Source organism: Ornithorhynchus anatinus, chromosome X1 (genome assembly GCF_004115215.2).
Source record: "Ornithorhynchus anatinus isolate Pmale09 chromosome X1, mOrnAna1.pri.v4, whole genome shotgun sequence".
In the NCBI taxonomy this organism is placed as follows: domain Eukaryota; kingdom Metazoa; phylum Chordata; class Mammalia; order Monotremata; family Ornithorhynchidae; genus Ornithorhynchus; species Ornithorhynchus anatinus.
Genome location: NC_041749.1, coordinates 115,399,693 through 115,414,195, shown reverse-complemented (window position 1 = coordinate 115,414,195; position 14,503 = coordinate 115,399,693). Strand labels below are relative to the sequence as shown.

General features: G+C 52.6%; 1 protein-coding gene across 1 annotated transcript; it reads right to left on the bottom strand.

Moving 5' to 3' along the window:
- Positions 1–311: 311 nt before the first annotated feature.
- Positions 312–12,421, bottom strand: LOC100085400 (plasmalemma vesicle associated protein). Its single transcript, XM_029051777.1, has 6 exons — positions 11,931–12,421; positions 6,388–6,484; positions 5,199–5,923; positions 3,163–3,244; positions 2,498–2,585; positions 312–1,457 (listed from the first exon to the last, which is right to left on the bottom strand). The coding sequence occupies exons 1-6, from the start codon at positions 12,294–12,296 to the stop codon at positions 1,451–1,453; spliced, it is 1,365 nt and encodes a 454-aa protein (XP_028907610.1). The 5' UTR covers positions 12,297–12,421; the 3' UTR covers positions 312–1,450.
- Between the last annotated feature and the right edge of the window lie 2,082 nt (positions 12,422–14,503).

Here is a 14,503-nt window from a genome sequence, read left to right as displayed (position 1 = left end):
TGTAGCTCAGATTTTTCTGGAATCTTTACCCTGGGGGACGCCAGGGTCTGGTTGAGCCTGTTGACAGAATTTCCTGCCAAGGGGCATCATCGTTACAACAGGAGGCAGACAATGTTGAGGAGTCTCTGCTCCTCTAGCTCTTTAGAAGAGGCTATACTCTGTTCTGGGGGGTTTGGGCATTGACCTGCTTGCAGGCAGGGGACTGGGCCAGGTGACTTCTCGGGGTCCCTCCTGGGTCTTAGATTCTAGGATCTCATTCTCTCCCTGCCCCCTCCCAAAGGCTGAGGCTGGAAGAATGAGTTCCAGACAGGTTCCAAGGGGTTGGCATTAGGTGTGTTTATTGAGGATTCCGCAAACAGGGAAGGGTTAAGGACATCCCAAACCTTCGTCACCAACCCAAGCATCAGAGCTGGGACTAACTCTTCAACTCCACCAAACCTCTTCCTGAGGGCCTGATGCTAGGGTGCAGCAAGCCACTTGCATGGCAGGAGGCTGGAGCATGTGCTTCACACTCCTTCCACCTATCATTGTGAAGGTTGGGTGGTGTTCGCTGCTCAGCTTGGGGTTCGCCATCCTGGGCCCCCTCCCCGGGCCAGCCAGGCCCAGAGGAGCCCGGGGCACTTCTCATGCCAGCCGTCAGGAGTGTTCTCTTCTGAGCAAGGCTCCCGGCCCCTGGCTCCTTCTCTCACCCTAATCCTGCTTCTCCAGCCTTTGCTCTGAGGCAGGCAGAATGAAGTGGCAGCCTGGCTCTGTCTGTGTAGCCAGCAGGGGCTAGAGCAACAGTGAAGTCAGAGGCGGGCGGAGGTCCTGCCTTGGGGCAGGTGGTCAGCAATTGCCCCCTTCTCCCTTTTCCAGGCCCCTTTTCTCAAGCTGGCGTGCTGCCCGGTGAGGGGTGGGGTGGGGGTGGGGGGCGACCGGGAATGGGGGAGGAACTGGAGGGTCTCAGTCAGCCACAGGCTGAGCTCCCTTTGTCTTGGCAGGACCCACCAATGCCGGCTCCTCTGACAGCCAGATTGATATCTTCCCGTTCTTTCCCGGCTTCAGCAGCTTGTGGAGTTAAGATAGGTCGGTGATAACAGATAAGGCAGTGACAAGTTAGGCACGTAATATAATATGAGGGAGGAGAGAGAGAGAGAGAGTGTGTGTGTGTGTGAGCATGCGCGTCTTGGGTGTGGGGAATCTGGATCCAGAAGAGTGTAGGCTTCCATGTATCTGAGGTCGGGGAAGTGGGGTGGGTGGGTTGGGAACCTGTAGGTTTGTGTCTGGAGGGTGGGGGGTGAGGGGGAGCGTGAGACTGCATGGCTGGGTCTGGGTGTGTGCATGTGCAGGCATGTGAGTTGGGTGTGCTATATAGCTAAGCAGATCTCTGGTTAATATTATTGTCAGTAAAGTCCCGTTTCCTTCCTTGTATTTTCCTCCACGTTCCAGCCTCCCGTTGCAGCCCAGGTCACTAGCCACTAGAGACATGGGTGGGGGGGAGGGGGGGGAAGGGCAGAGGGAAAGGACAAAGAAAAATAATTCAATCTATGACCCGTGGGATTCCCTGAGCCCCCACCAGGGCCAGTTGTGGCCTTTCCTCCCGGGCAGTCTGGGGTTGAATTTGCAATTCTAAGATGCCACTGTCTGCTCCTCTCACCTCTGATGCTGCCAAGATGGCGCCATTCCCCACCCTGCCCCCATGCTCTGCGCCCCAAGGCAGCTGCAGGCACCCCACCTCCCGGCCCTCAGTCACTTAATGCCCGTTGCAGAAACAGCAGCCTTGAATTTCACCATTGGCATCTCCTCCCTGTTCCAAGAACCTCTCCATTCCTAGGCTGTGGGGTCTCTTTCCTGCCATAAGTGACTTCATTCTGGGACCCTGGGGCTCCTGCACTTGTCTTACCCCAGGCTCACTGGGCCTGACTGTGGGATCCTAGGCTCCTCCTCCAGCTGCTAACCATTCCAGCTCATACTGTCCTCCCCCAAATCCTCCCAGCCCTACTCCTCCCTTCTCCAAGCCTGGTCAAGACCTTCCTCCTTTCCCCTCCTGGACATGGCAAGGCATGAGCCTCCTCCTCCAGAAAGCCTTCCAGGATGAACCCCATTCTCCTTCAGAGCACAAGCCAGGACCCACTCCTCTCCGCCTGCCAGTTCACTTCTGTAAGGATTGTCAGTCTATCCACATAGGTGCAGACCGGCTGTGAGTCTGTCAGCTCAGGGTAGCCAGATCCCACTGAGGGGGTTGTGCGGGTGGATGGGGTCTGATTTCCTGGGGGGCCTACTCTGGAGAGGCAGGGATAAGATTCCTTCCACGGGGTGACTTCTCGACTCCCAGCCTGGGGCCGGGGAACATTTTCTAGAGGGAGGAAATGGTGGTTCTTGTAAGGGGGCAGAAGAGAACCCCCGGGTTAGTGGGGGAGGCATCCTGCCCCAGGCCTGAGAGAAGGCCCTCTGTGGGGTGGCTCCACAGAGAAGGGAGCTCCATTTTGCCATCTTCCCCTGGGGGCCAGGGGTTCACCTGGGCTGCCCGAGCGGGTTTCCTGGGAACGTGTTCATCCGTTGCTGCTCCAAGATCTTCTTCTTGAATTCCTCCAGACTGGTCTTGTCTAGTGTAGGAGAAGCCAAGTGGGTCTCAATCTCTGGATCTTTTCAGCTCAACATTCTCCTTGCCAGTTTCATCTCCAGGAGTTATCATGACCGTAGGACCCCAGGGCCCCTCTGCCCTCCCCACCCCATTCCCACCAATCCATTGAGTTGAAAATATCTCCTTGTTGCTCCCCACCATGATGCCACCCGGCTTTCCCCAGAGCACAGTAGATCCCTGGTTTTCATGGGCACCTGGGAGGAGCCAAGGTGGTCTGTGGTTACAATTACCAGTGTCATCACCATTCCAATAGAGATGCCCTCACCTTTAGCTGGCATCAACCCAGATCATGACTGGATTGGTGGAGAAGGCTGGTAAGCCAGGCCAGGAGGGTCAGGCTCTGGCCTGTGGAGGAGGACAATGCCTTCCTGTTTTGGTCAGGATTTAGTTTACATGGAACGGAGGTGGAGTGGTGTGTTCCCATGTGAGCCCGGTGATGGTCTGGGGGTGTGAAAAGTGGCCATCTCTGCCAGATCATAGGGGGCTGAGGCCCTTCCAGGGTGACTTTCCCAGGTCGCCATGTTAGTGTCCTTACTCACCAATGGTTCCAGCATTCCCTAAGATCCCAGGATTTCCAGAAACGGTCCCAGTCCGAGTCACCGGATTCCCCAAGGGGCCTGCCTGTAAAATGCAGAATTAAAGTAACCTTCAGCGCAGTAGACAGTAAGACCACCTGGAGATGAGCTGTGGGAGAAGGATCTGATGGGGATGAGGTTTCTGTTGCCATCTCTTCCTGCCAGCTCCCAGGACTGGGACCCTCCCTCAGTGGCCTAAATATGGGTGCCAAGTGGGCCCAGGGAAAAAGCAGCCTTATTGCTCATTTCATGGAAGCCCAACAGCTATTTTTGCAACCCAGTGACCCCTGGAAGACCTCAGGCTGTTCTGGTCACGGCCTCATGGCCTGGGCAGAACAGAGAAGGAGGCAGGGGGAGGGAAGGCCCACCAAGATGGAGGGGGAAACAGAAATGCTCTGTGTGTGTGGAGACCCTGAAAGGGTCAGGTTTCTTCAGTCTGGAAAGATGCAGGCTGGGAGGGGACAAAGTCATGGAGGGGGTGGACAAAGCTAACATGGAATTGCTGCTTCCAGCAGCAGGACAATGAGGAAACCCATTGGAGCCAGAGGGTCTTTGGTTCCAAAAAAATAGAAGGAAACGCTTCTTCACCCCCAGCGAGCAGGAAGCCAACAGAATTTGTTCCCACGGGAAACTGGGCAAGGCAAAAATATTAGTAAGTTCAAGACTGGATAAATTCAAGAATGAGAAGTGGAAGATGGGTTACTGGGAGAAACCTAGGGATGGAGAAGGGAATGAACATTAGGGGTGTTGGATGGTCTGACCTGACTGTGAGGTGGAGGTCCTGGAGGGGCACTGGTCCATGGTTCCTCCACGCATCTGGTGCCACTGTCGGAGGTTGGCCCCTGGGCTAGATGGGCCATGGGTCAAACCCTGGGCTGGATGGACTTACCATCTTCTGCTAGAATAAGGGCTGGTAAGGAATGGGCCGATGGCTGTGCATTTAGACTACTGGACTGGAATTAACTGCTTGGGCATTTGGAACCAGGCCTGCAGCCCTGCAAAGATGTCAGCTGTTGCTTTGGGAATTTATGGGGTCCAGTCAAGCTGAACAGCTGATGGCGCTGGAGGAGAGAGCTCTACTCAGCTCCCCATCCTCCAGCTATGGGGTCAGTGCCCGGGGAACAGAGGTCTAGATCAGATGAGAAAGGCTTCTCTCCCATGACACCACTCAAGACAGGGGCAGGAGCAGAGATGAACAGGATACTCCAGCCTCCAGATGTCTTACCTTGACCACCAACACAGGCAGGCTCCCAGACTCCAAAGAGCAAAGAACTGGCCTTCTGCCTTGTGTATATATTGGGACACATACACACACACACACACACACACACACACACACACACACACACACACACTCACATAGTCACTGCACAGATGTGCCCACACCTACAGACATGCCACCAGACACAGCCACACCTAAAACATCTCCCTATCCTTTTGTTGGGGAGAAGAGGGCAGCAGGTTCTAGTGGCCATTGTGAGCCCCACATGAGATGGGATCTGTGTCCAATCTGATGATCTTGTCCCCCAGCGCTTAGCCCAGTGCTTGGCACATTGTAAGTACTGCACAGATATCATTATTATTATTATACCATCTAAGCTGGGCAGTTGGAAGGAGGGTGCGTGCCCCCCTGACCCCCGCTTTTAGGGTTCTGGGAGAGAAAGTCCAACAAAAGCAAGGGAACATGTCTACCAACTCTGTTTTACTGCACTCTCCCAAGCATTTAGTACACACTAAGCACTCAAGAAATACTAATTGATTGAAAACTGGCATGGCCTAAGCCGCCCTCTCCTCTCTGCCAATGTTAGACACTCACTCCCAGATGTCAATATATATCAGACTCTCCCAAGTGCTTAGTCCAGTGCTCTGCACCCAGTAAGTGCTCAAGAAATACCATAGATTGATCGATCGATCGATGCCCAGGAAGAAGGGTCCCACATATCGGGAGAGCTTCAGGCCCCTGCTCCTCTGCAGCCCCACCCCCACCCCATTCATCCCACCTTGCTTCTGATGCAGAATTCCAGGGAGCTGGTCTTGATCGCCACTTGGGTATTGGCAGCTGCCAGCTGCCGCTCCTTCTCCTCCAGCTGTTTTAGCAGCCCCTCCTTCTCCTTGCGCAATGCCATCTTCTCCTCCAGTGCCAGGCCACCCTGCTTTGTGCAGTCAGTCTGCAGCTGCTGGTACTTAGACACTGCCTCCTTCTGGTTGGCCTCCTTAGACTTCTGGCAGGCCTGGAGGTTCTGCTCGATCAACTCTTTCTGCCTCTGGAGGTCTGCGTTCTCCTGCGCCTTCTGTATGATGTCCACCCGGAGCTGCTGGAACAGCTCGCCCACCTTGGTGGTCATGGTGTTGGGTGTGGTGTCGCAGAACTGTCGGACGAGGTTCAAGTCCGTGACGTAGTTCACGGGCAGGCTGTATGGGTTGGAGTAGCTGAACATATTGTTCAGGGACTTGGGGATGATGGATTCCTGCCACAGAGTCTTCAGTTCCAAGGATAATTTGTCATTCAGCTTCAGGCACCCATTCTGGAGGAACTGGATCTGGCCCTGTTGCCTCTGCAATTCTTGAAGCTGCCGGATCGACTCCTCTTTGCAGCTCTCCCAGTTTTTCTGGCCGATGTTCTTCTCTGCCAGAAATTCCTCCTTCTGCTTGGTCCACATGGTCTGCAGGTTCTCCTTATCCTGTTCTATCTTCTTGACCTTCTCGCTGAAGTGGAGCTTCAAGGCTGTGGTGGAAGGGAGATGCCCATTTCCCGTTTTGTGAGCTCCTGTCCAGGCAAACAACCTGGGGCCGCGGGGGTGGAATGGTTTAGGCCAGATTCCGGGGCCCCTAACCCTAGAGGTTGAGGCTGCTCTGTCAGCTCTCTCCAGGTTGGGGCCCAGCTAGAAGTGGGGAGGGACCCCCCCCCCCCCCACTGAACACAGACCTCTCTCTCCCCATTTCCTAAGCTGGGGTCTTTCCACTCCCCACCAGCCCCTGCCCACTTCCCCACCCCTCACTCTGACAGAACTTCACGAAAGCGAACCAGAGAGGAACAGAAAGGAAGGGCTGGGAGACTTTGGCCCCCTTCCCGGTTGCAGTTTGCTGCCTGTCTGATTTCCTCTGGGTTGGCCCTGATTTCAGGCCTAGGCACTTGGGCTAGGGTCTGGCCATTTCTGGGACCTCTCTTCCCCGGTCGGGGGCTCTTACTGATATGAGTGTTGTTCAGTTCCTTCAGGTCCTGTTTGCAGATCTCTTCCTCTTTCACGATGTACACCGTGTACTTCATGTTGACCTGGCATTGTATCTTAAGGGACAGAGGGGACAGGTGATCAGAGCTGGCTCCCCTGAGCAGTCCTAAGGGCTCTAGCCCAAGGCTCTGCCCCCCAGTCTTGGCACTTCCCCACCTCCACCCCCTAAACCCCAGAAGACAATACACTCCTCAACAAGCCTTTGTGGAGTATCCCTAGAGGGTACCTGGGACTTGATCTCTGTCCTCCTGGAAATGACTGTGAACTTCTGTATATCTCTGGAATCTTGTTTCTGCCTTAGGGCTCTTATCATTTCGATAGCTTTCTATCTTTCAGTGCCTTGGGTTTATAATAATAATAATTATTATACTTGTTAAGCACTTACTATGTGCCAGGCACAGTGCTAAGCACTGGGGTGGATACAAGCAAATCCAGTTGGACACAGTCCCTGTCCCCCGTGGGGCTCTCAGTCTCGATCATATGTGGATCTGGGTCTGCCCTGTCTCCCTGATCAGACTTGTCAGCACTTTGAGGACAGAGACTATGTCTGTTCTTCCCTTGGTCTCTCCCCATAGCAGTATATGTGGGTATATGCGTGGGTATGCTCACATGTGCATATGTGTGTGTGTGTGTGTACACGTGCGCACATGTGCATGCTCTCCCCCATCAGAATGTCAGCCCCTCGAGGACAGAGACCTTGTCTTCTCCTCTATCCAACCACACAGAGCCGGATCCAGGACTCCGAATAGTATAGATGCTTAGTCCAGACTGGAGACTAATAGGGTAATAGAGAAGAGAAGATTGAAAAATATAGTTGTCTTGCTTCACACCAGTTATTTTTAAACTAATCTGTATTGACTTTTGGTTCAGACCCAAGCTCCTTTTTACTGTGAAAAACTGAGTTCTCTTTGTTGTCGTCATCATCCTCGTCATCACCAGTATCAAAGTTTGAGGGCCGGGACTTTAAAAACTTCAGAAAAAAGCACAGAGAAGTACAGGGTGTACTGAGAATTGGCGAGTATTCACATTGGGAACCAAGGTAACTGGAGTGGGTGGCATGATCTTGGAAAGAGTGGGAGATGGAAATCTGGGAAGGCTTCCAAAAGGAGGGGTTTTTTAGCAGCACGTTGACCCTAGGGAGATGGGTGATTTGGTGAAGAGAAGTAGGGAGGGCATTCCAGGCCGGGGGGAATGGTTTGCACCATTATTAAAAGCACATCTCCAAGAAGCTTTCCCCAACTAAGCCCTTATTTCCCCTATTCCCTCTCCCTTCTGCATCACCCTTGCACTTGGATTTGCACCCCATACTTAGCCCTAAAGGATTTATGTCCAGATGATCCATAATTGATTTTAATAATGTGATAATAATAATGTTGGCATTTGTTAAGCTCTTACTATATGCAGGGCACTGTTCTAAGTGCTGGGGTAGATACAGGGTAATCAGGTTGTCCCACGTGAGGCTCACAGTTAGTCCCCATTTTACAGATGAGGTAACTGAGGCACAGAGAAGTTAAGTGACTTGCCCACAGTCACACAGCTGACAAGCGGCAGAGCCGGAATTCGAACCCATGACAAAAGAAACAAAACCCCTCCGAGCCTGAACACTGGTTGGTTGGAAGGAATTAGTGGGAAGTGATCTTTCTGGGCCAGGTTGGGGGTTCATTTCACTCAAAGGGTTTGCTCCTGGAGGGCGAGTCCCGCGTATAGAGTTGGGGAAGCAGAGGTCATGGAGTCTTAGAGGAGCAGAGTGGCGAGAACCCAGGCCCAGGAGTAAGAGGACCAGGATTCAAATTCCAGCTCTGCCACTTGTCTGCTGGGTGTTCTTCCCCTTGACTCTATTTATTGCCATTGTTCTTGTCTGTCCATCTCCCCCGATTAGACTGTAAGCCCGTCAAACGGCAGGGACTGTCTCTATCTGTTGCCGACTTGTTCATTCCAAGCGCTTAGTACAGTGCTCTGCACATAGTAAGCGCTCAATAAATACTATTGAATGAAGCCCGTACTCTTTCCACTGAGCCACGCTGCTAATATCCGTCTTCCCCTCTGATTGTAAGCTCACTGTGTGCAGAGACCGTGTCAACCCACTCTATTGCACTCTCCCAAGTGCTTAGTACAGTGCTATGCACACAGTAAGTGCTCAATAAATATGATTGATTGATGGCTCGGCAGTGTAAGGGGTCTTATGTGGGGGAGCAGGAACAGCTTCACTTAGGTGGAGTAGAGGATGTGAGCCGAAGAGGGCAGTTTGGTAGGGGCAGAATGAGCAGCAGCTGAGCTCTGGTGGTCTCTATGGCCACTCTGAGCCTTGAAGTCTGTAGCCGAGAGTCTTAGTTTGATCTGAGCTGTGATAGGAAGCTCCTATTGACTTTCGAGGAGAGAAGTCACCTGTTGTTATCAATGTTTAGAGAAAGCAGCGTGGCCTAATGTATACAGCCCCGGCCTGGGAGCCAGAAGGATCCGAGTTCTAGTACTGGCTCTGCCACTTGTCTGCTGTGTGACCTTGGGCAAGTCACTTCCCTTCCTCTGTGTGTCAGTTACCTCATGTATAGAATAGGGGATTAATTCTGTGAGCCTCATGTCAGACAAGGACAGTGCTTAGTATGGTGACTGGGACATAGTAAGTGCTTAACAAAAAACTAAAAAAAAATGCTTGAGAAAAATGACTCTTGCTCTTGCGTGTTGGACAGCTTAGAGTGGGGAGAGGCTGAAGGCAAGAGTTTGGCAAGGAAAATGAATTGGGGGGCTTGTTTATTTTAAACCTTCCCACTAAAGAAAACAGGAAAATCTCCAGGGGGAGAGGGGAGGGATGATGACTAGTTGTTTCCAAGCTGCCCTCCTGTTTGCCCACCCCAAAGGTTGGCAGATGAGTAGGGAGGAGGGGGAAGGGGAAATTGTTATGAGCAGACACCTGCAGCATCACAAAAAGCTCCTGGCAGATACTCTGGAGTCTCTGGCTGAAGCAGAGCTGGACGGAGTCTTCCACTGAGGACCTCGGCATAGAAAGAAAGGAGGCTCATTGCCAAGGGCCCACCTGCATGTTGTTGCCATAGAGACTACTGGGGCTCAGCTGCTGCCCTCTCTGCTAATGTTTATGGTGTTCTGGTCCCCTGAAGAGAGGGGATGGCAGGAGTGGCCATTCAGAGAAGGGGGAAGAAGCTAAGAATGACTGGCTTCTTGGCAGTAGAACTTGGCTTGGTCTGGAGCTCGATCCAAATGCCACCAGCCACAGCCAGAAGTAGATGAAAACTCATTCCTGAGAAGGCTCACTGTCCCGGTAATCCATAGGACAGCACTGCAAGCTTCTGGGCAGTGAGTTTCTACTCCCCTAACGCCCACCACCCCCAACCCCTGAGTACAGTATCTGTGCATAAATTCCCCAAGAGTAGGTGTAGAGCGGGAAAACCTGGGGGGCCCCGAACTGACCCTGGTCGGACCCCTTCCCCCTCCTGTCCCAGTTAAATGGGGAGGGGAGGGAGAGGAGCCAGGAGAGGAGGCTGAGAAAGAGCAGAAAGACCAGGAGGGCCCTGGGTACGTAAATCCAAGATGGGGGTGGGCTGTCGAAAGCTGGCTGTAGAGGGGTGCCGGAGGGCTAAAATGGAGGCCAGCCCAATGAGTCGGGCCAGAAAGAGGTCACTGGGGACCTGAGAGAGGGCTGAGTCAAGAGTCAAGAGAGCGAAATCCGGGCCAGAAGGGGAGAATCTGGGTAGAGGAAAGAGAAGAGGCCGTGGTGGGTGCAGCTGTTCAAGGAGTCTGGACAGGCACAGGAGCAGGGGAATGCAGATAATAATAATAATGTTGGTATTTGTTAAGCGCTTACTATGTGCAGAGCACTGTTCTAAGTGCTGGGGTATAGAGGGTAATCAGGTTGTCCCACATGAGGCTCACAGTCTTAATCCCCATTTTACAGATGAGGTAACTTGGGCACAGAGAAGTTAAGTGACTTGCCCAAAGTCACACAGCTGACAAGTGGTAGAGCCGGGATTTGAACCCATGACCTCTGACTCCCAAGCCCGTGCTCTTTCCACTGAGCCATGCTGCTTCTCAGATGGGACAAGAGCAGGAGAGGATGGTGGTGTTGAGCAGTGATCCTTTTCAGAATGGGATAGCTTGAGCAGAGTTAAAGACAGAAGGGAAGGAGCCAGAGGAGAGGGACACAAGGGGAAGATGAGAGAAGGTTGTGGTGTGGGTGTTTTTACGAGTCAGGGGGCCCTGCAATGTTGGGATTGTGACAAGTCAGGCTTTGGGGGTTGTATTCTTTGACTTTCTGGGGTGGCAGGAAGAGGGGGAGCAGGATCTTTCCACATCCATTTGTTCTTTTAACTGCCTTAATCCCAGACTCTGAGAGTCACCAACAGAATTCTCCCCAGCTTTCCAGTTGGAGAAACCAAAGCCCAAAATGTCTCTGACCTATAAAAAAACTCCCCAATTTTCCCTGTTTCACCCCGCTTCCCCCTAAGGGGCTCAGTATACCACCTGGGGCAAAAACTTCTCCATTTTGCCCAGGCTCAGAATCCTAAACAAAATGGGAGAAGTGAGGCAGAGAGGTAATTCCACTGCTTTTTAGGCCCTCTGCCTGATTTTTCCCTCCTACATCAAAGCAACTTGCTCAGGAAGGTTCTTCCCTCTTGACTACAGAAATGTTCCTTGTTAAAGCTCTTCTCCTTTCCTTGTCGGAATGTCTCTTTCTACCTCCCCAAGCTCAGGTGAAATGTCTGAAGGTAAGTGAGCAGCGTCTCTCCCTCTGGAAGGTGTAGGAACCCCTGGAGGGGAGAAGACTTCACCTAGCCTGGGGCCTTCTCCCCTCAATAGCCCCGGACTTGATTCAGCAGCCTAGATCCTACCTCCACTTCTTTTTTCGAGCCCCCATGAATGGAACTTCCCCCGCCAAAGAGAAACTGGGATCACCTTCTGGGATTGGGAGGGGGGTGGGGCAGCGGCCCAGGAACGAGGGAGAGGAGGGCACCGGCCCCTGCCCCCCAGCCAACAGCTCTGGGCCTCATCCCCAGTAAAATGGGGATTGAGTCTGTGAGCCCCACATGGGACAGGGACTGTGTCCAACCCGAGTTGCTCGTATCTACCCCAACGCTTAGTACAGTGCCTGGCACATAGTAAGTGCTTAACAAATACCATAATTATTATCCAACTAACTGGCTTTCAGGTGGGGAGACCTGTATGTTGAGCAGTGGTTTGAGCAAGTTGGGTGACTGGGTGGTGGGAAGGGGGGAAATCAGGCAGCGGGATGAATGAAATCAGGCGGAGGGCCTAAAAGAAGTGGAATCTTCTCTCCACCTCACTTTTCCCTATTTGTTTAGAAATCCAGGAGAGATTTTTGACTTAGGTGGTATTCTGAGCCCCTGTGGGGGAAAGCAGCGTGGTCCCATAGGGATCTGCCTGGGGGTCCTCAGACAGGGCCATCCCCTGGGGTAGTAGGGTGACCCCCAGCAACAGAGATGCTGAAGGCGGGGAGTAGGCTGGGGATAGGGAAGGGAGGGCAGGACTCACCCGGTCCACCTGGCACTGCTTGAAGCTGGCATTGATCCGGTCCTGCTCCCTCCGGCTGTTGACCAACATCTGCATGAATTCCTCCCGTGACTTCCGTGTGAGGTTGAGCTCCTTGGAGATGTTGGTGTTGAGCTGGAGCAACTTCACATTCTTGCTGTAAAGCGCCTCATTCTTCTGGGTTACCTGGTGCAGATGTTCCTCCGTGCCCACCTGAGGGTTGCCATAGACCATGAACAGTACCAGCCCCAGGATGATGAGGAACTGGATGAGTGAGACAAAGAGGAAGAAATATTTCAGGTAGTACCAGCAGCCTTTGCTCTTGGTACCCATGTCACCCATGCGGTAGCCGGTGCCGTTTCGGTCCATGGAAGGGCAGTAGGAGGCAAAGCAGTGACTGACCCTGGGGTGGGCTAGCGGCCTCTGCTGCCTCTGCTAGTCCTCCTTCCCTCTCCTTTGTAGCCCCAGGGGAGCGAGGTGGGAAGTCAGGGAGAGGTGGGGCCTCCTGGTTTCCCTGCGGGTGGAATGCTTATATTGCTCAACTTAATACTTCCTCCTGTCTGGCTCCTTCCTGCCTCCACGGATGTTGAGGGGCTGGGGTTATCATAACAAGACGCTGCTTGGACAGCTCCATTGTTTGAGGGTTTTATGGACGGGACCTGCTGGCTTGGCCGTGCCAAGGGTTCAGACCTTTCCATTGTGTTGGGTTTTTGACGACGCTCCTAAGCGTGCTCCTCCCTGCCTGCTGCTTTCCCATCTTTGCCACTCCGTCTTTTGTTCCGGCGGGTGGCGGGTGGCTGAAGCTTGGAAGTGTGGTGGCTGGAGAATGTCTTCCCACTCGGAGAAGCAGAGACTCGGTGGTCTCACCCTCTCCCTGCCACAACCACCACCATCATCATCATTACAGTGATCGAAAAGTCTGGAAACAGTGTAGGCTAGTGGAAAGAGCATGGGCCTGGGAATCAGAGGTCCTGGGGTAGTGGAAAGAGCACGGGCCTGGGAATCAGAGGTCCTGGGTTCTCAACTCAGCTCTGCCACTTGTCTGCTATGTGACCTTGGGCAAGTCACTGAACTTCTCTGGGCCTTAGTTTCCTCTACTGCAAATGGGGATTCCATACTTGTTCTCCTTCCTACTTTGAGCCCCATGTAGAACAGGGACTGTGTCCAACATGATTAACTTATATCTACTCCAGGTGTTAGAACAGTGCTTGACACATAGTAGGGCTTAACAAATACCATTACAAAAAACCCCCACTAGTGATTCGAGGTCCTGGAGGTGGTAGCGTGAGAACACATGGGGATTGGCCCACAAGTATCTTACAGTCTATGGGAGGGGTGAGGGAGTGGGGAGACATGGTACAAAGAGAAAAATTCAACCCCAAAATAAGCTCTGGGAGGACAGTAAGAACAGTGAAAGTCCAAGCTGATTCTCTTGTATCTCTCCCAGGGTTTAATACTGTGCTTAGCATGTAATCGGCACTTAACAAATCCCACTCTTATTATTGCCCAGACCTAAAGACATGTTACCACGTTAGTAGAATCACTCATCATATCCCGACTGGATTACTGTATCAGCATCCTTACTGATCTCTCAACCTTCTGTCTCTCCCCACTTAGGTCTATACTTCACTGCTACCCAGATTATCTTTCTACAGAAACGTTCTGGGCACGTCACCCCCCTCCTCAAAAATTTCCAGTGGTTGCCCGTCAACCTCCACATCAAGCAAAAAGTCCTCACTATTGGCTTCAAAGCTCTCCATCACCTTTCCCCTTCTTACCTCACCTCCCTTCTCTCCTTCTACAACCCAGCCCACACACTCCGCTCCTCTGGTGCTAACCTTCTCACTGTGCCTCATTCTTGTCTGTCCCGCCGTCGACCCCTGGCCCACTACCTACCTCTGGCCTGGAATGCCCTCCCTCCGCAAAACCTCCAAACTAGCACACTTCCCCCCTTCAAAGCCCTACTGAAAGCTCACCTCCTCCAGGAGGCCTTCCCGGACTAATCTCCCCTTTTCCCCTTTCCCCTTTTCCCCTTTCCCCCTCCCTTCCCAATCGCTCCGACTCCCTCCTTCTGCTTTACCCCCTCCCCGCCACTCCCTCCTTCTGCTTTACCCCCTCCCCGCCCCACAGTACTTGTGTATATATACGTACATATTTATAATTCTATTTATTTTATTAATGATGTGTATATATCTATAATTATATTTATTTATATTGATGCTATTGATGCCTGTTTAGTTGTTTTGATGTCTGTCTCCCCCCTTCTAGACTGTGAGCCCACTCTAGGCAGGGATTGCCTCTATCTGTGCTGAATTGTACTTTCCAAGTGCTTAATACAGTGCTCTGCACACAGTAAGTGCTCTATAAATACGATTGAATGAATGAATATGATTGAATGAATGAAAGGATCAAGGAATTCAAAGGGTTCCCAGCAGGCCTTGCCCCAGTCCACCTCCAGCACCTCCAGACCCACTCCCCCAGGGGGGAGGCAGGGGAAGGAGAAAGCTGAGTCCCCAGCTGGCAGACCTCCCCTGCCTTAGCTCCGACCTACCCACTGCTGCTCCCATGGTCGTGGT